Source organism: Oryza glaberrima, chromosome 1 (assembly GCF_000147395.1).
Source record: "Oryza glaberrima chromosome 1, OglaRS2, whole genome shotgun sequence".
In the NCBI taxonomy this organism is placed as follows: Eukaryota; Viridiplantae; Streptophyta; class Magnoliopsida; order Poales; family Poaceae; genus Oryza; species Oryza glaberrima.
The window spans coordinates 33,162,452-33,184,998 of record NC_068326.1 but is presented as its reverse complement, the minus strand read 5'-3'; the positions used below and the strand labels follow the sequence as shown (position 1 = coordinate 33,184,998).

General features: G+C 43.1%; 3 protein-coding genes and 1 long non-coding RNA gene across 5 annotated transcripts; all 4 read left to right on the top strand.

The window, feature by feature from the left end:
- The first annotated feature begins 848 nt into the window (after positions 1-848).
- On the top strand, positions 849-7,138 carry LOC127756485 (WRKY transcription factor WRKY28-like). The gene is made up of 3 exons (XM_052281824.1): positions 849-1,298; positions 1,398-1,523; positions 6,162-7,138. Exons 1-3 carry the CDS (start codon positions 871-873, stop codon positions 6,718-6,720), a joined length of 1,113 nt encoding a protein of 370 aa, XP_052137784.1. The 5' UTR covers positions 849-870; the 3' UTR covers positions 6,721-7,138.
- Positions 7,139-7,376: 238 nt separating this feature from the next.
- LOC127767360 (ATP-dependent zinc metalloprotease FTSH 3, mitochondrial) lies at positions 7,377-12,996 on the top strand. The gene is made up of 8 exons (XM_052292678.1): positions 7,377-7,676; positions 7,789-7,993; positions 8,074-8,142; positions 8,671-8,798; positions 9,946-10,428; positions 10,598-11,365; positions 11,904-12,131; positions 12,206-12,996. The coding sequence occupies exons 1-8, from the start codon at positions 7,614-7,616 to the stop codon at positions 12,668-12,670; spliced, it is 2,409 nt and encodes an 802-aa protein (XP_052148638.1). The 5' UTR covers positions 7,377-7,613; the 3' UTR covers positions 12,671-12,996.
- Positions 12,997-13,996: 1,000 nt separating this feature from the next.
- On the top strand, positions 13,997-16,412 carry LOC127767378 (uncharacterized). 2 transcript variants are annotated; one of them, XR_008016372.1, is made up of 3 exons: positions 13,997-14,594; positions 14,672-14,764; positions 15,018-16,412. It is a non-coding gene; the product is annotated as an uncharacterized LOC127767378 (long non-coding RNA). The 2 variants fall into 2 exon arrangements; XR_008016371.1 differs by having other exon boundaries at positions 14,672-16,412.
- A 2,446-nt stretch (positions 16,413-18,858) lies between these two features.
- On the top strand, positions 18,859-21,690 carry LOC127767370 (laccase-12-like). Its single transcript, XM_052292689.1, has 6 exons — positions 18,859-19,051; positions 19,198-19,349; positions 19,474-19,718; positions 19,840-19,968; positions 20,055-21,026; positions 21,176-21,690. The coding sequence occupies exons 1-6, from the start codon at positions 18,947-18,949 to the stop codon at positions 21,304-21,306; spliced, it is 1,734 nt and encodes a 577-aa protein (XP_052148649.1). The 5' UTR covers positions 18,859-18,946; the 3' UTR covers positions 21,307-21,690.
- Positions 21,691-22,547: the final 857 nt, after the last annotated feature.

The following is a 22,547-nucleotide window of genomic DNA, read 5'->3' as shown; positions in this document are numbered from 1 at the left end:
TAATACTTAGGGTATGTTCGGAACCCTGGTTCCCAGCACTAAGTGCTCACACGGAAAACAGAGCAGCGATTAGCAGGTGATTAATTAAGTATTTGCTATTTTTTTCAAAAATATATTAATTTGATTTTTTAAGCAACTTTCATATAGAAATTTTTTGCAAAAAACACACCGTTTAGCAGTTTAAAAAGCGTGCACACGGAAAACGAGGGAGATGGGTTGGGAAGAGGGGCTGCCGAACACAGCCTTAATTAGTTATTCATGTTTTGTGTGCCCACGCTAAGCTTAAGCCCAGCCTCACATTCGAACGGTGATATATATATCCTTATAATATGTATGTTTGTAATAAGGTAGTATCTGTTAAATAGATTTTTTAAAACTCTGGTATATAATTAGTACTCCCTCTATCCCAATTGTAAGCCTTATATTTTTTAATATGGTCTTGAATAACATATTTTGACCAATATTTTATTTTATTATATGATCTCAACAAATATAAAATTAGCATCATATGAAAGTATTTTAAAATATAATAGTGATATAATATACATAATACTTATTTAAGTATAAATATAGTTAGTATGATTATTAATTAAAAGCTATCGAGTTTAATTTTTCTTTAAAAGTAGGCGCCCTGTAGATTGAGATGGAGGGAGTAACTTTATCATACGGCTCTTAACCTAGCTTGCTGTCGTGCACCAAAGCCAATGACAGGTTGACTTTCCGTTGAAACATGACACCGATCTTGTCCCAGGGTGACATTGACCTTAGGCTCCATGTGTCCATGTCATTGATCCGTATATATCAGACTCTCCGAGCTGTTCCATTACTTCGTCGCCGTGTCTAACTAACCACGTTGCACCGGCCCGTGGTATGTATGGCCAATCCCCTCACAAGCAACGACGGCGTTTTCCAGGACCATATCTGATGGGAGATGTGCCGCGAGCTCAGGCCACCGCGTCGGCGGAGGAGGTGGCCGGCGGCGTCTGGCCCTGCGAGCTCGACGACCACCTCATAGGCGAGCTCCTCGGTGACGACGGCCTGTTCGTCCCGGCCGCCGAACACCCCACCCTCTACTATTCGTTCGGCGCGGGGTCATCAGCAGCCGCCGCCGCCGCGCCGTGCAACGGGGGCGGCAGCGCTGATCACGAGCGGCGGCCGCGGCCGGCACCGGCGGTGAGCAGGGATCTGTGCTCGGTGTACTCAGGCCCGACGATCCGCGACATCGAGAAGGCGCTGTCGTCGTCGGCGTCGCCCCGGCCGCCGTACCCCTCCGGCCGCCGCTACAGCTCTCTGTATTTGTAGGTGCATGCACAATTGTGCACACATGCATAGAGCTAAACTAACTCCAGTTCTTACCGGAGATTGATATTATGTTGTTGGTTTGCTTGGAAATTAAGCCGCAGGGTGGAAGCGGAGAGCAAGTACACGAGCAAGGTGAGGAGCTGCGGCGGCAAGATGCCGGCCGACGGGTACAAGTGGAGGAAGTACGGGCAGAAGTCGATCAAGAACAACCCACATCCCAGGTGCGCCACGCGCAGTATCATCGATCCAATCTAACTCTGCTCGCTTTATCATTCTCCTTCAATCCGAATTATTCTTCCACCAGCTCTACCCTTCTTTCACTGGCTTGCATTAGATTTTGCGACATAGGGACACATTTATACCGAGAGTGATAGCTCGATAGTGCTAAAGAGAGACCCTTTTTTTAAAAAAAAAGCTACTAGTACACTCAATATCTATGTTTTTTTTAATTCTTAGAGAAGTTTATCTTAAATTACTCGTCTGATTTATAATCCGATTACACCGTTATGTTCGTAACAATAAAATCTTTACAACAAGATCTCACATGATTATATTTTGATGAAAATAACAAATTACTTTTATGATATGTCTAAATTACTTCTAGATTTCACTAAGTTACTTCTTAGACATATAAAAGTAAATTCAGTAAAGCTTAAAAGTAATTTACATATATTATAGAAGTAACTTACTGTTAGTAGTGAAATTTGGTAAGCCCGGAGTAGTCATCGGCTTAGAGTCAGCATCGGCTTCGAAGTCCTGAGATTAGTCGATGAGATTTGTCAAGTCGTCAATTGTCGGATTCTTGCTATATTCGGTTAAGAAAATTGAATTACAACAAAAAGAATTAAAGTAACTTTAATTTAGAACTATATCTAGATTCATTAACATCTATATGAATGTGGGTAATGCTAAAATGACTTACATTATAAAACGGGAGGAGTAACTCTCTGTAGTAGAAATTATTATATTGTGAGTGAGCTGAAATAAGAAACTATGTGGAGTAAATTCGCAAGTAAAGTGTAGAGAAGATTTATAAAGTCCACAAAATATAGAATTAACTAAAAACAATAATAAAAATAATCAACTTAGAGCATTATGAATGTATAGAAGTAGTTTAGTCAAATTTAAAAGTAACTTACATACATGATAAAAGTAACTTACGTATATAATAAAAGTAATTTATAAATATAAATATTTTTCATCGCAATATAATCATGTAAGATCTTGTTGTAAAGATTTAATTGCAACGAACGTAATGGTGTAATCAGATTGTAGATCGGATAAGTAATTTGAGAGAAAATTCTATAAAAAGAAAAAAAATAGACATGCATTATGTGCACTAGTAAAAACTGGACCTTTTCTCACGTAGCTGTACTGGCAGCACATGATCTTCTCTCACGTACTAGTAGCACTGGACATTCTCTCACGAATGAGTGCGTTGCTCTTTTAACACTAAATCGAGAGCGCTCTCGGTTTAGATTTTGCGATATGGATTGCACGGTTTTAGTGACAAGTTGACCATAGTGCACTGATTAAACTTACGCCCATGCTCAAAAGCGTTCAAAAATCGTTCTTAGTTAGGTTGTGAAAAAGAAAATTTAACCAATTAAGGGAGCGGAACGGGACGACGTGGTAAAGATGTACTGTAGCCGTACATACAGTTGTGACGAGTTGACGACGACAACGAAGATGTATTCTTAGTCCTGATAAGAATGGCGCAATATGCGCGTGTCGACGTCGTTCATTTACACCGGATACGGCGCTAGCGCTGGGGGCAGCCGCTTGCAGCTGCACCGTACCATGGCGAAATCGAGAGAAAAACGCCACCAGGAGCGCGCGCGGTCAAGCCTGTGCGTGCAATCCGTGCATGAACAATATGGCTAGCTGCGCGGCTCGCCGCCGCCTGCTATCGCCCACGGCGGCGCGCGTGTGTACGTGTCGTGTTTCCGCGAGTGGGACTTGGAAGGACTCGCGGGTATACGTATACACGTGTGCCAATCGTACAGTACAGATCGATTAGTGTCATACGGTGCAGAACAAGGGATTGACGAATTCCCTAGACGGGGAAGTCAACGCTTAGCCGTGCAACACTCTTACATTAAAAAAAGATGGTTAAATGGCTGGCGATATTCTTTTTATAATCACGTATATTACCTATTTTGAAATTTAATTCGTGATTCGTGCTCAGAAGACCGGAGTTTTTCTCCTCTAGCTCCGACGATACCTTCTTTACCAACTCTAGCAACCTCGATGAAGGTAGTGAAGTTAGGGTTTAGAGTTTTTGATTGTGGTAGGGTTGGGGGTTGGTAGGGGAGGGCAAAGAAGAGGGACATCGCCATGCTTAAAGAGATGTCGGAGGCAACGGCCCGACAGTGGGAGGTAGACACGAGTTGGAGGTGAGGCATCGGCGGCCACATCGAAGCCACGGAGATGGAGGAGGATGATGGGTTGGCCTTGACGGCAGGGGCAAACCAGAGCTTATGGTTAGGAGACGATGATTAGTGGTGACGGATCCAACAGCGAGGAGCTGCCGAAGACGGGGAAGACAACGAGACAGGGACACTTGCGCCGCCGACTTGGGAAGAGAGGTGGGAGGGGGAGAAGGCCCGGGATGAAGGGGGAGTTGCCGGCACAGTTGACTTCATTCGGTCAACCGGCAAGGCCGGGCTGCGGCACATGGGGCTGAGGCAGAGGCATCACATGCATGCAAGCTTGCGAGTGGCAGCGGTTGCGCTGGGAATGACAATAGAAGAAAGGAGGGGTTAGGGTTAGGGTTAGAAATATGGTGCACGAATCTTAATATGATCCAATGGTTTAGGATTTGCATGATTTGTAAGGTGTTTTTCCGTCAAATAGCATATAAACATTCTCAAAACAAAAGGATGATATACTATTTTTATTTATACTTTATCCATTTTTAAATAACGACATTTTCCTCCAATTCGTTTGTTTCAAAATATTTTTATCACCACCACACTTTTATTAGCAGAATTTTAATTTTGACCCTACTCTCCGTAGCTATACTTGTGAACATAAATTAATCTTCACCATAGAGCAAACTTCTAGGTGCTTCTATTTTGGATCCATTTCTTGCCCTCCACCTCCACTTTATCCATTCTTTAAAATCATCTCCAAATAACTACCAATGACAATTTGGTTATAAATTTTGTTACCATGATCTACGTGTTTTGGTGAAAATTTCTACAGTATGTTATTCGAAAACAGAGGGAGTACTCAATAATTACTACTACCTTTATTTGTAAATATAAATATTTCTAGGTTATTGGACAGATATTAAGGTAGACAAGAAAAGATAGAAATCCCACAATAAATAAATGATGGATAGGTAGGGTGTATGGGTAGGTGGGAGTGAGAGATGTGAAGAAATTTGAACGGGAAATAATAATTTATAGGACAAGTAGTATGTACTCCCTAGAATAGTGTGCTAGATATTCTTATATTTTGAAACCAGATTCAAACGTTGAAAGTTTCTGTATTTTAAAACTGATGGAGTTTGTTTAGGAGACTCTTTAATTAGGTACCTACTGCACACTACGAGATCCTGCATGTAACTAACACAAATGTGATGAGTAGCATGTTATGGTCTTAGCAGTTCATTCGCTTCGAACATTCAATTTTCTTACCTTTTCTAACGAAAGAAATTACTATCTACGTTTTCTAATATATGATGTCGTTAACTTTTTAGATACGTTTGACTATTTGTCGTATTCAAAAAAGTTTATATAATTATTATTTATTTTATTGTGACTTGATTTATCGTTAAATACTTTTTAAGAATGAATTTTTTATATTTGCATAAAATTTTTTAAATAAGACTATTGATTAAATATTTATTAAAAGTTAACGATGTCATATATTAGAAAATAGAGTTAAATATCCTTATTGTCTTAAGGGGGAGTGGGGGGACACGGTCCTGATTGCCCTGTCTCTGTGGATGTGAATGATCTAGCATTTCAGTTGAGAAGTGAGGAGTCTTTAATTTACAACAACCATGATAGATTGATAGATCGTGTGTTCAGATTCCAGAGAAATTAAAGCTATATATATATATATTATATCAGTAAGGGGTGTTTAAATCCATGGGTGTAAAGTTTTAGCGTGTTACATCGGGTATTATATATGGGTTGGATGGGGTGTTTGGACACTAATAAAAAACTAATTTCAGAATCCGTCAGTAAATCGCGAGACAAATTTGTTGCCTAATTAATCTGTTATTAGCAAATGTTTCTTGTAACATCACATTGTCAAATCATGGAGCAATTAGTCTCAAAAGATTCGTCTCGTAAATTAGTCGCAATATGTGTAATTAGTTATTTTTTTATGTATATTTAATATTTTACATAGGTGTTAAAATATTCGATGCGATATGATATAAAATTTTTGGGTGAGAAATAAACAGGGCCCAACTAGTAGCACCACGTGGAGTTCTAGAGTCAATCAGTGTCACTGTGCACGCGGGGTTGAAAGCGCGCGCCGCAGGTAGGTTGTTCACTGGCGTAGTGGCACACCAGCGGAAGCAAGCGGCCGGAGACATTAATTCCAGATCATGTTCAGAGAAATACAGGATGGTGCGAAGACACGCATGCTTTCATATACATGCACATGCCATATATAGTCTGAATCACTGTGCTGTTGAATAATCTCCAAGTGCACGTCATCACCGAAAACGTAATTAATTACACGAACGCCGAACTGCAAGAATTAACATCCATCTGCATCGCATTAAAACGGCGGCTAATGAACACAACAGCGATGTTTTCAGATGAGCAGTCTTTTTCAGAGAAGCCGAAATTTGCAGGATCACGGCAATGGTAACATCATCTCCGGTGAAAATGCAGGAGTTACTACAAGTGCACCAGCTCCCGATGCAGCGCCAAGAAGCACGTCGAGAAGTCCACCGATGACCCGGAGATGCTCATCGTCACGTACGAGGGGTCGCACCATCACGGCCCGCAGCCGCTCTTCCCGCCGCACATCGCCCAGCCACCGCCGCCGACGTCGGTAGTGGGCTTCTCCGCCGCCTCCGGCGCTGGGCCGCCGCCGTCGTCGCCCGCGGCGGCGGCAAGGAAGAGGAAGAACTATGTCAGGGCGGCCTTCTCGCCGACGACGTCCGAGGACGACGGCGACGGCGCCGGCCGGCTACGGCCAGAGTGGCCACAAGACGATGGGACGTCGTGTGACGTCGCCGAGTTACGACGACGTGGCGACGCGGAGCACGCCGCGCCGCGTCGTGTCGCGACGGATCGCTCGTGCGACGATGGCGGCGGCGGCGGCTCGACCTCGGCCTCGTCGTCCGTGGCGCGCGCTGACGCCGCTACGGCGCTGTCCTCTGACTCGCCGCCGACCATATGGTCGTGCCTGGACTGGCCGTGGTCCCAGGAAACACTGTTTCTGTAGCTGAAGTGAGTAGGGAGTTGACTTGGGACGATGACTCGATAGTACAGTACTGGATATCTACTTGCAAGGTGTAATTAGTTACTGATGGATACGTATAAGTAGTGGACAGGTCAAAGGATCTGAACGTAGCTACGAAAAAAGAATACAACTTGTGGGGTTCGCCCGACGCTGGAAAGACCACCGAGCTAGCTATAAACAGGTTGCACAACTAACGAACTTAATTGCTAATACCTGATGAATATTAGAAATATACTAGTTTGCCACTTAATTTGGAGGCTAAATGTGTACATTGCTGGTATCAAACGCATATTTGGTTTGATATTTTTCATTACCAATCAAACTAATTTGGTTGTTGCTAGCTACTACTCCCTCTGTTTCATATTATAAATCATTTAATTCTTTTTATAGTCAATATTTTAAAAATTCGATGAAATTTGTAGAAAAATATTGTGGTTTGAAAGGACGAAGATCAAACTCACTGTTAAGTTAAGGTACCTAAAATGAACCTATTCCTCATTTATATATCGTGATGGACCAGTTTGGTAGCGGTCCAATATCGTGGCCTATCCAACAGGGTGGCCCATGGACCCATACTGGCAGCGGAAGCTCCGAACTGTCTCCAGATTGGTGGCAATCCCTTGCCGCGTGTCCACCTGCCCTTTCATCGACACCAACAAATTTCCCTTGAGCCCTCTCCGCCGCCACCATCAACCGCGTCCCTCGTGACCTCGTCTCGTCGGTTCGTCGCTCTCTCCGCGAGAAAACGGGGGCACAGTACACTTTACCGGCTAGTTTCGATCGATCACGCACGCGGAGCGCGGGCGGGATCAAAACCCTAATACGGCCCGCCCCCGCCTCGATCTCCGTCCAATGCGCTCGCCGCCGCCGCCGCCATGAGCCTCTCCTCCCTCTCCCGCGCCCTCGCCCGGTCCGCGCGCTCCTCCCGGCAGCGCCAGGTGAGTGCCCGAGCCGCACCCCCTCCCCTTCCCCTCTCTGATTGGTGTGGCTTCTTCCTGCGCGTCCTCGCCCTAATGGCTCGGGCGGCGTGTGCGGATGTCGTTGCCGTAGGGTTCTCTGCTCGGGGGGCATGGCGGGCTCCGTGCTTCGTCGCCGCCGCTGCCCTGCGGCGAGTTGGGTTTTCTGCGCAGCTATGTGACGTCAGTTATCGGGAATCGGGCAGCGGTGGCCTCCGGGGCAGGGAAGGGTGGGGACTGGAGGTTCCTGCTTGCTAGCCGGCAGTTCCGGCGGCTATTCTCCGACAAGTCGAAGAAAAGTAAGCTTTCTGGCTGGTTAGGTGGTTTTTGGGGATATCTGGTGACTCTGTTAATATTTAACGTTGCCTTTTTTATTCAGACCACGGGAAGCATTCGGAGGAGGAGAATAAAGGTAAAGGGGATGAGAGTGACAAGTCCGACTCAAAGAGTAAGTGCTTATTTTAACCTGCATTCCTCGCTCTTGTGTTGGATATGGTTTATTAAGGTGTTGAGCTTTGCAAAATATTTTGAAAGAGAGTAGACTTTTACATACCAGTGGCGACTTAACCTTCCGAGTGCTGCCCTAAAATCATGCTATATCATAACTTGTGATTTCTAGTTTTAGTATACTGATAATAGAAAACAATGTTAAGAAGATGATATGCAGAGCTTTTGTAAGTGGCAATACATGTTAAACAGAGTGGGGCTAGTTGATGTTTTATTTTATTGCACAAATACCCCTAACAGTATGTAAGTATCATGTATAGCTGAAAATGCTAATATTTGAGTTTTAGTGCCTCATAAACTGCCCGCTCACCTTTAAGGGAGAGGTACTAGCATGAGTATTGTGGAATACGACAACATGAGCCTTTAGCCCAAAGCAAGTTGGTTGCGTACAATTTGTAAAGTTTGATGCATCCGTATATAGCATTATACTGCAAACCACACACTTAATGTGGTCATTTCTGGTGTGCAGAGCAATCCAGTTCAGGTGATCAATGGAATTTCGAGGAGAGCATTAAACAATTCAAGGACATGATTGCTCCTTTATTCCTTTTTGGCCTATTATTGTTATCTGCATCAGCATCTCCATCAGAGCAGGAGGTCTGTTCCTACTGAAAAACCGACTGTTAAACATGAGCAACAGTAGTGGCTTGTGTGTTTCATTGTCATTTTACCTGTTCACACTTGTGGATAGAAGATAGCTGTTATCAAAATCCCCATTTACTTTACTGAAGGTCCTCGCCTTTGGTCAGCCTTATAAATTTCAGAAAAGAATCATTCCAATTCTGTGTGGTATATAAATTTTGTCAGTGTTCATTTTGCTGCAGTCCAATTAGAGAGGTGATATGAGGTTATATATAAGGTTACTTTTTTTATCTTGAAAAAAATATTTGGTGGTTTCGCTGGCCTAGCAAAGTGGTAAGGAAAAAAAATTATGCTTTCACATGTAGTCCTTAGTTTATGTTTTATTTGTACATAACACAATTGATGATAATTAATTAGATGCCCCCCTCCATTCCTAAATAATTTTCACTATACTATTCATATCCTAAGTTTGACTTCTCATATTTTATCAAGAAACTTGTAAATATTTAAAAGTATACTCCCTCCGTCCCTAGATGTAAGGGATTCTAGCTATGAATCTGGACACGTGCATGTCCAGATCCATATATTTATAGCCAGAATTCCTTAAATTTAGAGACAGAGGGAGTACTATATTATGAAATTATATTGCATGCTAAATATGATCATACTGTTTTCATTCGTCAAAACATGATATATATATTTTTTTAAAAAAGTTGTGGTCAAAGTTGTAACAGCACCGGTTAATGGTGACAAGCAAACGTAAACAGAGGGAGTATGACTGAAGTTATGGTTGACTGAAAAGATTTAAATCACGTAGTTGTACTGATGGAGATGGTATGCTTTTGCTCGAGAGCATTAATGTGATTATTTGGTGCAGCATGTGACCCTAGCTACAGTACTTCACTACTGATGGCATATCATATCCTATCCTAAGAGTTTGATATAGGGCATTTTAGCATGAGCTTCGTATGTTGTTAGTGCCATGTTGGTATGAAATGCAATATGGTTGGTATTCTACATCCTATTAATCATCTAATCCTGTATAACTATATCATATATCCACACTTCAGTTCCCTACCAGTTTCTTTTTCTGTGCGACACATACATTCATTTCCTAGTCCATTATAACTTGTGATACCCACTTAATTGTAATTCTTTTCAGATAAGCTTCCAAGAATTCAAGAATAAGTTGTTGGAACCTGGTTTAGTTGACCACATTGTTGTTTCAAACAAGTCAGTTGCTAAGGTTTACGTCAGGAGTTCACCTTCAATTGATCGAATTCAGGATAGTGATATCCATATAACTACAAGTCATCTTCCTGGGATAGAGTCTCCTAGCAGCTACAAGTATTACTTCAATATTGGAAGTGTTGACTCCTTTGAAGAGAAGTTACAAGAGGCCCAGAAAGCATTGGAGATAGATCCACACTATTATGTCCCAATCACTTACACTACTGAAGCAAAATGGTTTGAGGAAGTAATGAAGTATGTCCCAACCGTTCTAATTATTGGATTAATATATTTGCTTGGGAAAAGGATACAAAATGGATTTACTGTTGGGGGTGGTCCTGGGAAAGGAGGCCGTAGCATTTTCAGTATTGGAAAAGTTCAAGTGACAAAATTGGATAAAAACTCCAAAAATAAGGTTAGTTTTTATTTGCTATTTCCATCTCTTGCTATTTTGAACAAAACATGAAATTCATATCCTTTTTTGTAAATGTTTGTTCTGTAGCTTTATTCACCATTGACAAAGAACATACAATAACATATTCATATAATTCTACTGAAGTAACCTTGTTTCTTGTGTGCTACAGGTGTTCTTTAAGGATGTAGCTGGCTGTGATGAAGCCAAACAAGAAATTATGGAATTTGTTCATTTCCTGAAAAATCCCAAGAAATATGAAGAACTGGGAGCAAAAATACCAAAGGGTGCTCTTCTTGTTGGTCCCCCAGGCACAGGAAAGACTCTCCTTGCTAAAGCTACTGCAGGAGAGTCTGGTGTGCCCTTCTTGTCTATTTCTGGTTCAGACTTCATGGAAATGTTTGTTGGTGTTGGACCATCCAGGGTGCGGAACTTATTTCAAGAAGCTCGGCAGTGTTCACCTAGTATTGTATTCATTGATGAAATTGATGCAATCGGCCGTGCTAGAGGCCGTGGAGGTTTTTCTGGTGGACATGATGAGCGTGAAAGCACATTGAACCAGTTACTTGTAGAGATGGATGGGTTTGGAACTACATCTGGTGTTGTTGTTCTTGCTGGTACCAATAGGCCTGACATCCTGGATAAGGCTTTGCTAAGACCAGGAAGATTTGATCGTCAGATAAGTCTTGATAAACCAGACATAAAGGGTCGTGATCAAATATTTCGCATCTACCTTAAAAAGCTGAAACTGGACAAGGAACCATCATTTTATTCACAAAGATTAGCTGCTTTGACACCTGGATTTGCTGGAGCTGACATTGCCAATGTTTGTAATGAGGCAGCTTTAATTGCTGCAAGAAGTGAGGGCACACTCATTACAATGCAACATTTTGAATCTGCAATTGATAGGGTTATCGGAGGCTTGGAAAAGAAAAACAAGGTATTTTTTACGGTGCCAATTTTCATTTGCCTCTACTAGTTGATTTATCAAATTTTACATAAGAATTTTGCAACCTGGCTGCCAAACTATCCAGTATCCACAATGCTGCTAGGCTACGAGTACATAAATAAACAAAATTGTTGCAAATACTTTGTTGTTGGGCTGCCATACTTTTTGTTTTATCAATTCAGGAGGTAGCAAATTTTATTATATATATGTTAAACAATATCGGCTTGGTCAATGTTGTCAATTCTATATGAGAACTGCTTATAACTGTTTTTTCTTAAATTGCAAATAATTGCTATATTTTATTCTTGATGTGACTGAGGCGCACTTTGAAACCTTCACATTTGCTTTGAGAGCCTAGGTTGGTTTGTACAATTTTAAAAGTGATTTCAGTGTTCTCTTTGTTACTTGTTACAGCAGAAATCATTGCATAATTAAGTGCTGTTGCATTGGATGTAAAGTATTATATGGGGCATGAACAATTGGACATTCATGTGTAGCGGTTATGTACTTATCAATCTGTCCACCACAGGTCATTAGCAAGTTGGAGCGGCGAACTGTTGCTTACCATGAATCTGGTCATGCTGTTGCTGGATGGTTTTTGGAGCATGCCGAGCCACTACTGAAGGTCACAATTGTTCCTCGTGGAACAGCTGCTTTAGGTTTTGCTCAGTATGTGCCAAATGACAATCTTTTGATGACTAAAGAGCAGCTTTTTGACATGACCTGCATGACACTAGGTGGCCGAGCTGCTGAGGAGGTACACAACATTTTCTAACTTATCAGTAGAGTTTATTCTTAAGCAAATGACTTAATTATGTGATTTTTTTTCAGGTCTTGATTGGAAAGATCTCGACTGGTGCACAGAATGATCTGGAGAAAGTTACTAAGATGACTTATGCCCAGGTTGCAGTATATGGCTTCAGCGAAAAGGTTGGCCTTCTTTCTTTCCCTCAAAGGGAGGATGGTTTTGAGATGAGCAAACCATATAGCAGCCAGACGGCATCCATCATTGACACTGAGGTGAGGGAATGGGTCGCTAAGGCCTATGAAAAAACTGTTGAGCTTATAAAACAACATAAAGATCAAGTTGCACAAATCGCCGAGCTGCTGCTTGAGAAAGAAGTTCTCCACCAGGATGATCTTGTCCAGGTTCTAGGGGAACGCCCATTCAAGACACTCGAGCCAACTAATTATGATCGATTCAAACAAGGTTTTCAAGATGAAGACAGCAATAGGAATGCTGAATTGTCAAATGCAGATGGAGCATCATCCCTTGGAGAGGCTGTGGCATCATAACTTGGACAGAATTGTAGGTGTATATCGCATGTTTGCTGAACAGATTATTAATATTTCTGAGGCATGAGAAGCTGTACAAAGGTGTTCATATGCCAAGTTATGGCTATTTTGCTAGATTGCGATTTCCACTTCGCGCAGGCGTTCAATCTGTTGAATCTGCCGATAACTAGTGGTTCAGTTCATGAATTTTCAGAAATTTACTTGACGATTTGATCTCTGTTCCTGTAAGGCTGTAACCTAGCACTAGGGCATGAGAAGTTGTATAAAGGTGTTCGTGGTTTTTCTGAAATCTGCTTGACGATTTGTTCTCTGTTCCTGTAACCCATCACTAGCGTATGATGAGTAGTAGTCTCCCGTGCTCATCTATACTAATATAAAAAGAGGAGTTGCCCCCTCCAATCCTACTGGTGAAATCAACCAGCCAAATCCTTACCGTCCATCCACCATCTGATCTAATCTCATCCGTGCGCTATCGTCCTCGCTGTGCGCAGCGATGAGCGATTCCACTGATTCAGAAATCACGCGATGACTACGCCGCACAAATCCCCACCGCCTCCTCCGCCCCCTCGCTCCTCCCCTCCGCGATAACTCCGCCCCGCAAGTCGCCCTCGCCTCCTTGCTCCTCCCCCGCTGCCTCCTTGCTCCTCCTCGCCGCCCCGCGAATCCCCGCGCCTCCTTGCTTCTCCTCCGCGCCCGCGAATCCCCGCCGCCTCCTCGCTCCGCGCGCATCCTCCCTCCTCCTCGCGATGGGGCAGCGAGGTAGTCCCCTTCCGCTGCCACCCCCGCTGACCACGCCAGAGAAGAGGTCATCCCCAGCCACTGCCGGAGTCGTGGTCTTCCTCGGAGCCGACGTCGTCCCCAGTTGCCGCCGAAGTCGAGGTCTTCCCCATCCGCGGCGGCCACCGCAGTCCCACTGCTCCAGATGCATGCTGAAATGCGGCTCGACGACATGCACGCTGCCTCTGATGCGACCGCGGTAGAGCTCAACGCCTCGAAGCGCGCACGGGAGCCAAGTACGGGACGTCATTGCCGCCGTGTCCATCCAAGAGATCAAGGTCAGTCACTCTCTATCTCTCTCTCTCTTCCCCGATTATGGTCAGTTCGACTGATTCAACTGGATTTGTTTTGTTTTGTTTTGGTGCATTTAGGCTACAATCTCGCATCTCCATGAGGAAATATCGGAGGTGGAATCTGATCTTGACTCACCTAAGGCCAGTAATCTCGAGTATCTCTTTTGTACATTGTTTCTATTTGTGCACATTTATCAACTTTATACTTTTACACTTACAAAACAAAAGCTAATGCTTTGGTTCTTCAACTAAACAGGGAACTTCTATGTCAGGAATTAGATAATTTGCTCCGCATTGAAGATATACATCAGAAGCACCAACTCCCGTCACAGTTACTATCATGAAACCGGAATATGGAGTTGTATTGGTCAAACCAAAGGAAGTCATGCATAAATTCGAATTTATGCTGGACTTCCTTTTAGTCTCAGCAATGGCCATGCTGTATATGAAATTCATCATCCTTGCAGGTATGGCAATAATATTACTTTCATGTGCCTGCCCTTGGACACCCGGTTGTGATTAAAATAAGCTCTGATCATGAGTTTCTTTCATAGCAAAAGTGGTTGTGCAGCAGGAGCTTCATACGCCAGCTTCTGACCAGTCCTACATTTATTCAGAGTTTGATATTGCATATTCTATGATCTGGATTTGGTTCCCAAATTTAGGAGTTGAAAAAATGATACATGAATATTATTTAGTCTTCCGATACTGATTATTCACATTTTCTTTAATAGATAAGAGATTGGAGATCATGTTGCTGTACAATGCAGAAAACTGCATTGAGATTGCAGAGGAGGCAGAAAAGATTTTAGGCTATTCACCAGACACCTTTTTCTCAATTCATTCTGATCAAGGTAAACTGGTTGGTAGAACTAGGTTGTTACATTCTACTATATGCATTGTTTATTTATGTTTTTTTTTTCTGAATTAGTTGATGTAGAGTGCTTTAATTGCTTTGGCTGCTCATGCATCTGGCCCCAAAGAGACTGAGAGGCTAACACATTTGGCATCTCCTGCTAGAAAGGTTGGTTTTAATATAGGGTGATTTTGTTTAGACAATAGATCAATTTACATTGACTTTACTTTTGGGAGAAAACCAAACCAGATTCATGCATGGTTCAAACTTAAAAAAAAAAACGAAACTACTTCACACATAAACCTGATATGAAAGCAGGTTCTGCACGGCAGAACATGCAGCCAAGATACTAAATATTTTCCGTCTTAGAAATACCCTTGTAATATGAGTAAATCAACCTGTCAATGCAACATTGCTGCAGGATGGCTCTGATAAAAATCCACGTGGAATGTGCATTAGTGTATGCGCCAACCCCTACTGCAAAATTCCATAAAGGAGTCTGTTCTACTGTGTATTTCTAAGTACTTCATAGAAGTTCATGATATATGTTGTTTGTATTTGTTTCCATGAGAACAATATTATTGAAACCTCATATTTTTTACAGAATTGTATTAGTTGAGACGTGTCTTTCAACCCCCATCTAAGGAACTAGAATTTTTTCTTAATCTACATGTTGTGTGACTGCCTCCTTGGTTCTGATGGAAAATAAAAATTCTCGCTGACCATTTATCCAGATTGATGCTTCATGCCGGCCTCACGTTTGATGTAGTAATATTTATGAAGGATGAGGTAGACAAATTCTCTGTACCTGAAGCCTGTGGAAATGGATCAGTTTACTACTCAATTTCCTTATGAGCCTACTCCAAAAGGTTGTTCTTTCGTTCATTCACTTGAAAAGGTCTTTTTTTAAAAAAAATAGAAGTTTTTCTGCTATTATTTCCTTGTGCTAGAATTATTGGCAGACTCATGAATTGTAATAGTGTTGGAAGGTTGCCTTCAAATTCAGTCGGTAACCTGGTTTTAGGTGAGGTCTGAAAACTTACCTACATACTTACATCTACCTTTTTTACCTTGATACCTACATCTAACTTTTCCTATGTCCACCATTGTCAACCCCTGTGAATTGGTATTGGATCTTGCACAATGTTATGTAAAAAAATGATCTTGCACAAAGTTATGAAAAAAAAATTATTTGCATGTTTGGTACCTAGGAGGACACATGAGTCAACGTTCTTTTCGACTATTCTGTGGTTTGACTGGTATGTAAGTTTGATCAACTTTTTTTTTTCAATATCTATACTAATATTCCCGCATAAACAAGTTCTAGCTAGATGGATCAGTTGAACTCAAAGATAAGGTAAAAATGTTTGTTCTGCTAAGTTGCCTCTCTGACTCTTCAGGGCTTGATAGCATCATATTGAACTATGACATAATATCTGTTAGATGTAAAAGGATTGGATAGGCTACTGAAATTATATATTTATTTCTTATGTTTGATCATGAATTGAGGTTCAGTTTCAGGAAGAATTCTGTGCAAAGTTTAAACTGAAGGCCCCGAATTGTATAATCAATTTAAGGTGGTCTTGATGGAGGATCCAACTTCATTTTGGAGATATATAGAATGTTTGCAGATTTATAATACATTCTCATTAGTTCTAAACTCAGTACTATCAGATTTTGTATTTCTTCGATATTTCATAATTCCCTGTGCTTTGGTTGTACTATGTGAATTTCTAATTTCTTTCATTGGCATTTGTATAGATATTCAAATGACGATAGATTTCTTCCATTTTTCCAATGATTTATTTCTTTCTTACATGGATCGTTGTGCAATGTGGAGTACAGTTCTGTTTTCCCCTTTTCAGCCTGAATGTAAATTTCAGGAAACTTTGATTCTTCATTCTTCTATGAATCGAAATGGATCGGTTTGGTTATATATCGAGTCTGCAAAATATTAGGTTGATGGAACATATATTGTGAAAAACGTGCATTGCACGTGCATGATTACTAGTAGCTTGGAAAGCCTGAGCCTCTCGCCCTCTCCCTGAGAGTTTACCTGTAGTACTTGTTAACGTTTTGATAACATCTTGCAATCTAGTTCTCCTGTCCCTTTTTTTTTTCCTGAAATGTACCAGAAAGTTATCTTGCATTTTCGTTCTTTGGGGAACTGCAACGAAATAGTCTGCAAAACTAGAACAAGACAAATGAAGTACTTCCCCAACTTAAAATGAGAAACTGCCATCAAGGCCGAAACTCGAATCATACCTGCAGAAGGTTTGAGCTTGAGCAACCCCCACTTGCCTTACGTATCAAGTCTGCCTTGCAAAGCATGCGTTGTGTCACTGTGTGCTGTGTCCATGGATAGCAACAGGTAAGGTTGGGTCAGGCATCCTTCTCTTCCTTTGGAGATTTGGGGGGGCAAAAAGAAGAGAACTGTTCGAAGCACAGCTCCGTTACCAAACCATCCGCGGGCGACGACCTACCAGATAAACAGCTTACAAATCAAGAATCCCCCATTTTTAAATTGACATATATTAGTAATGTACTCCATGCCTGGCCATTTCTGGCCGACGCGAATGTGTTGCCAATCGAAGAACGGGCTTGGAACAACCCTCTCGTCCAGGCCAAGGTCGTTGTCTTCACTGGCTCTCGTGATCTCATCCCTTGGCATGTAAGGATAATATGGTAGGGGCCTTGACGAAAAAAGTATGTGATTTGCAACTGATCCACTTGGTGCCGCCTCTGACCTTTAGTTTTAAAGCGAAAATTCAACTACCCCTGATTTAACACATTTCTAATAGTAGGTGCAGAAAACTCGAACTAACCTCGGTGATCTCTCTCGATCGACCGGTTAAAGGAATTCTTGAGTTTACATTACAAGCAAACGGAATAGGGAGACCATACTCCCTCTATTAAAAAGGATAATTCGGAGACCATATCAATATTGCTCTTATATTTTGAATTGGTATTCTCCCAATGCTCAATATAAAGATGCGCAAAACTTTTATGTATCATAAAAAAAAGGCTAAAGTACATGACAAAAGAAATTTTGCGGTCATTAAGGAAGTAAGACATTATTATATTGTACAAGAAATATGGTTAACTTCTGGTACCTAATCAACAACTGGAAAATCACTCATAGAACAATATATTAGCAGACTATTACTATGTATTGTAACAATTAACTGTTCCGAATGGCTACTTCCTTATTCTCCAAGTGTTTTCTGTAAAAATTTTGTATGTAAAAGTATTTTTTAAGAAATCAAATAAAGCTATTTTTAAATTTATACTCCCTCTGTTTCTAAATGTTTGACACCGTTAATTTTTTAGCACATATTTGACCGTTCGTCTTATTCAAAAACTTTTGTGAAATATGTAAAACTATATGTATACATATAAGTATATTTAACAATGAATCAAATGATAGGAAAAAAATTAATAATTACTTAAATTTTTATAATAAAATAAACAGTTAAACATATTTAAAAAAGTCAACAATATGAAATATTTAGAAACGGAGGGAGTAATAGTTAACGCTTGATACATGCGCTAATGTATTATATCATTTCGGGTGCCGCCAAAAATTAATCTCAGCCGAACCACTAATCTTCACGCCTTAAAAATAATGACAACCTTGACAGCGGTTCTTTAGATTATGGAAAGAAGTTCAACATAAGTACACAAGTACTAGAAATTAAATGTGAAAGTTCTTACCATCCACACAAGTTCTTTATTTCTGAGTAAATCGCACTTCAGCTGGCTATAAAATCCCCTATTTTCAAAGTAGAGCTGAGTTAAATTGATTCGTGCACCCAAGTCAACAAGAAAACGTGACAAAGATAACCAAAACACCACAAATTAACAAGTGCATATTCGCATTGCAGCATGATCTAATTATTATATTGTATATTCGGCATTCTGCGTGTTAATTAAGACATGAGAAAAAGATAAAAGGTGGTCAAGGTGACATGCAAACAGAAGAGTAGTTGACTTTAGCCACACTCCGAAGCTATACACAGCTATATGCATGCATGGGCCCCGCTCTCAGTGTTTGTGCCTTGCGAGTTGGGAAGATCGACCTCGTGCCCAGTTCATTAACCAACAACGCACCAAATAAAGCTTACTAAGCTGGCCGAGTTGAAAAAAACTCAAAAAAAAAAACTTCTGTTCAGAATCACCAGAAGCGTACAGATTAATTAATCATTTTCTCGATCTCATCCTCCTGTCCTCTAGTACTATTATATATAGACACCTTAGACACTCATCTAGCATCGATCTCAAACACATTCATAGCCCATTAGCCGACGAGAGCTCTCAGTGTACGTAAGTCGAGAGATCGAGGAGGCATCCATGGCTATCTCCTACCTTCTCCGTTCCTCCATCCTCGCCGTCGCCGCGCTACTGCTCTTCTCCGTCAACCTGGCCAAGGGCGACATTAGGGAATACCAATTCGATGTGAGTCGCTGTCCTCTGTTTCTTCTTTGTTTTCTTTACGTTCGATGCATGCATGATCGAGAGAACCAACTTGCATGCATGCGTGGCAATAGTGTAATGGTACGTTAATTGCGATGTGTTTGTGCGTATGGTGTGTACGTGTGCAGGTGCAAACGACGAACGTGACACGGCTGTGCAGCAGCAAGAGCATCGTGACGGTGAACGGGCAGTTCCCGGGGCCGACTGTGTTCGCGAGGGAAGGCGACCTCGTCGTCATCCGGGTCATCAACCACTCCCCCTACAACATGAGCATCCACTGGTACGCACACACCCGCGCGCACGCACGCTTCACCGTTTGATCGATCAGTTTTCCGGTGCAAAATTTTACCGATCGAGCTCATCACTGCGCATTGTGACGATCGATCGATCGATCGATGATGCAGGCACGGCATCCGGCAGCTGCGGAGCGGGTGGGCGGACGGGCCGGCGTACATCACGCAGTGCCCGATCCAGCCGGGCGGCAGCTACGTGTACAAGTACACCATCACCGGGCAGCGCGGCACGCTGTGGTGGCACGCGCACATCTCCTGGCTCCGCGCCACCGTGTACGGCCCCATCATCATCCTCCCCAAGGCCGGCGTCCCCTACCCGTTCCCGGCGCCGGACAAGGAGGTCCCCGTCGTCTTCGGTATGTAATGATCGACGACAGACGTACTGTCGCGTGGCGTGGGTCTGTACGTAAGCGTAACAAACATGGCGACTGATCAGTGATCAGGGGTTAAATTGCGTTTGTTTTGTTTGGGTGGTAGGCGAGTGGTGGAAGGCGGACACGGAGGCGGTGATAAGCCAGGCGACGCAGACCGGCGGAGGCCCGAACGTCTCCGACGCGTTCACCATCAATGGCCTCCCTGGGCCGCTCTACAACTGCTCTGCCAAAGGTGGTGCACTGTGCTGTACACTTGCAGCTATAAGCTAGCTAGCTAGTACATTTTGATTATACGCATACGCATTGTGGGGCATGCAGATACGTTCAAGCTGAAGGTGGAGGCCGGGAAGACGTACATGCTGCGGCTCATCAACGCTGCGCTCAATGACGAGCTCTTCTTCTCCATCGCCGGGCACACGCTCACCGTGGTCGACGTCGACGCGGTCTACGTCAAGCCATTCACCGTGGACACCCTCCTCATCACCCCGGGCCAGACCACCAACGTGCTCCTCACCACCAAGCCGTCGTACCCCGGTGCGACGTTCTACATGCTGGCGGCGCCATACTCCACGGCGATGTCCGGCACGTTCGACAACACCACCGTCGCGGGAATCCTCGAGTACGAGGACCCCAGCTCCCACTCCACCGCGGCGTTCAACAAGAACCTCCCGGTGCTCAGGCCCACCCTGCCGCAGATCAACGACACCAGCTTCGTCTCCAACTACACCGCAAAGCTCCGCAGCCTCGCCACGGCGGAGTACCCGGCGAACGTGCCGCAGCAGGTGGACACGCGGTTCTTCTTCACCGTCGGCCTGGGCACGCACCCCTGCGCCGTGAACGGGACGTGCCAGGGTCCCAACGGGAGCCGGTTCGCGGCGGCCGTGAACAACGTCTCCTTCGTGCTCCCCTCCACGGCGCTGCTGCAGTCTCACTACACCGGCAGGTCCAACGGGGTGTACGCCTCCAACTTCCCGGCCATGCCGCTGTCGCCGTTCAACTACACCGGGACGCCGCCGAACAACACCAACGTGTCCAACGGGACGAGGCTGGTCGTGCTCCCGTACGGCGCGTCGGTCGAGCTGGTGATGCAGGGCACCAGCGTCCTTGGCGCCGAGAGCCACCCGTTCCACCTGCACGGCTTCAACTTCTTCGTCGTCGGCCAAGGGTTCGGCAACTTCGACCCCGTGAACGACCCGGCCAAGTACAACCTCGTCGACCCCGTCGAGCGCAACACCGTCGGCGTGCCGGCGGCCGGCTGGGTTGCCATTCGCTTCCTCGCGGACAATCCAGGTGAGAATCATTGCATTATTGCAACATTTTATTGATTTTTTTTATTCTTACATTGCATTTCTGATCAATAAGCGAGAAAACAGATTTGGCTGCGCACACATGAGTTGAAATTTGCAACTAATTCGCTACTTTTGCTTGGACGTGTGCAGGGGTATGGTTCATGCATTGCCACTTGGAGGTGCACGTCAGCTGGGGCCTGAAGATGGCATGGGTGGTGCAGGACGGGAGTCTACCCAACCAGAAGATCCTCCCTCCGCCGTCCGATCTCCCCAAATGCTAACCGATCGACACCGGCCGACCAGAGACAGAGATTGCGTCTTGCTCATCAGCTTCCCTGTAGGATACTCGGATACTCCTCTGCTTTTGCTAGCTTGCTTCTGTTGATTGCTCGCGGTTGGTGCTATGGAATGCTTTTCTTGTAGTGGTGTGCCTTTCCGAAGTTGTGTCGTCATCTGGTTAGCTGATGTACGAATGATCATGGGCAAGTTTCTTGATCAGACGCAAGGCCTTTAATTTTGGGCTTCTCATTATTATTTGTCACCTTTTGTAACATATGAGGGAGCTGGATCATAAATCCACGTTCATCCCAATAATTTGTACCATCATTTGATGTACGGCAAAGGATTTTTTTTATGTACTATTTCATATTAATCAATGTTTGTTATATTGTTTTGGAGTAACTCATTTACCTCGGTGATTTTGGTGTAACTAGTATTGACTAGGGGATTAGCTTGCTATGACAGGAATAGATTGTGGTTGCTTGAGAATGTTTTTTTTAATCAAAGTTTCACTTTTTTTAAAAAAAAATACCGCAATAAAATTGCCAATTCACTTTACTGATAAGGAATATATTGTGGTTGTGTGGCAAGTCTGTTTTTGGCAGCTCCAGCAACACAGGAGTGAAATCAAATCAAAGGTTTAAATAATAAAAGGCCTACAAAGTGTATCCAAGTCCCCAAAGTCTACCTTGTTAAATTTTCTAAGAAAAAATAATAACACTCGTTAACTGTTATGCAGGACCCAATAAAAAGCAGCCAATCAAAATATTTAGGTAGTAACCTGACCCACACAATGCTTAGGTTACAAAACATTTCATATCAATGAAAATAACGGGCGGTATCGTTATCACCTTTTTCCAAGAAAAAAATAGTTGATTTGGGACAGAGACTTGAAAAATTAGGAGGGGACTTCTTTCTCACATTTTTTTTTTTTTGAAGAGATTACGAGACTCCTATGCAGTCACCAACGCAAACCACCAAACACACGTGTGTGCGGCTTCCACCGTATGCTAGGAATTTTTCAGTCACCAAATATCTCCTGGAGTGTGGCAGAATCTTTACTCAACCCACTAAACATGCACATCCATATACTGTTAAAATTAAAGTACACTGGTTCCAAGCCTTGAACATAACCCGTTTAGAGTTAATCATTGAGGTTAATTACTGCTTGATTATAGAATAAATTGTACTGTCATGAAATTTGGGAATAATAAATTAATGACAATCTAGCTGCTCTTCACAC

Excerpts from the sequence above, each read along its gene's own strand:
- LOC127756485 (XM_052281824.1), top strand. The coding sequence starts at position 871 with ATGTATGGCCAATCCCCTCACAAGCAACGACGGCGTTTTCCAGGACCA. Across the intron at positions 1,299-1,397 it reads CGCTACAGCTCTCTGTATTT|CCGCAGGGTGGAAGCGGAGA; the intron begins GTAGGTGCATGC and ends TTGGAAATTAAG. Across the intron at positions 1,524-6,161 it reads AAGAACAACCCACATCCCAG|GAGTTACTACAAGTGCACCA; the intron begins GTGCGCCACGCG and ends GTGAAAATGCAG.
- LOC127767360 (XM_052292678.1), top strand. The coding sequence starts at position 7,614 with ATGAGCCTCTCCTCCCTCTCCCGCGCCCTCGCCCGGTCCGCGCGCTCC. Across the intron at positions 8,143-8,670 it reads TGACAAGTCCGACTCAAAGA|AGCAATCCAGTTCAGGTGAT; the intron begins GTAAGTGCTTAT and ends TCTGGTGTGCAG. Across the intron at positions 10,429-10,597 it reads ATAAAAACTCCAAAAATAAG|GTGTTCTTTAAGGATGTAGC; the intron begins GTTAGTTTTTAT and ends TGTGTGCTACAG.
- LOC127767370 (XM_052292689.1), top strand. The coding sequence starts at position 18,947 with ATGGCTATCTCCTACCTTCTCCGTTCCTCCATCCTCGCCGTCGCCGCG. Across the intron at positions 19,969-20,054 it reads CTACAACTGCTCTGCCAAAG|ATACGTTCAAGCTGAAGGTG; the intron begins GTGGTGCACTGT and ends TGGGGCATGCAG. Across the intron at positions 21,027-21,175 it reads CTTCCTCGCGGACAATCCAG|GGGTATGGTTCATGCATTGC; the intron begins GTGAGAATCATT and ends GGACGTGTGCAG.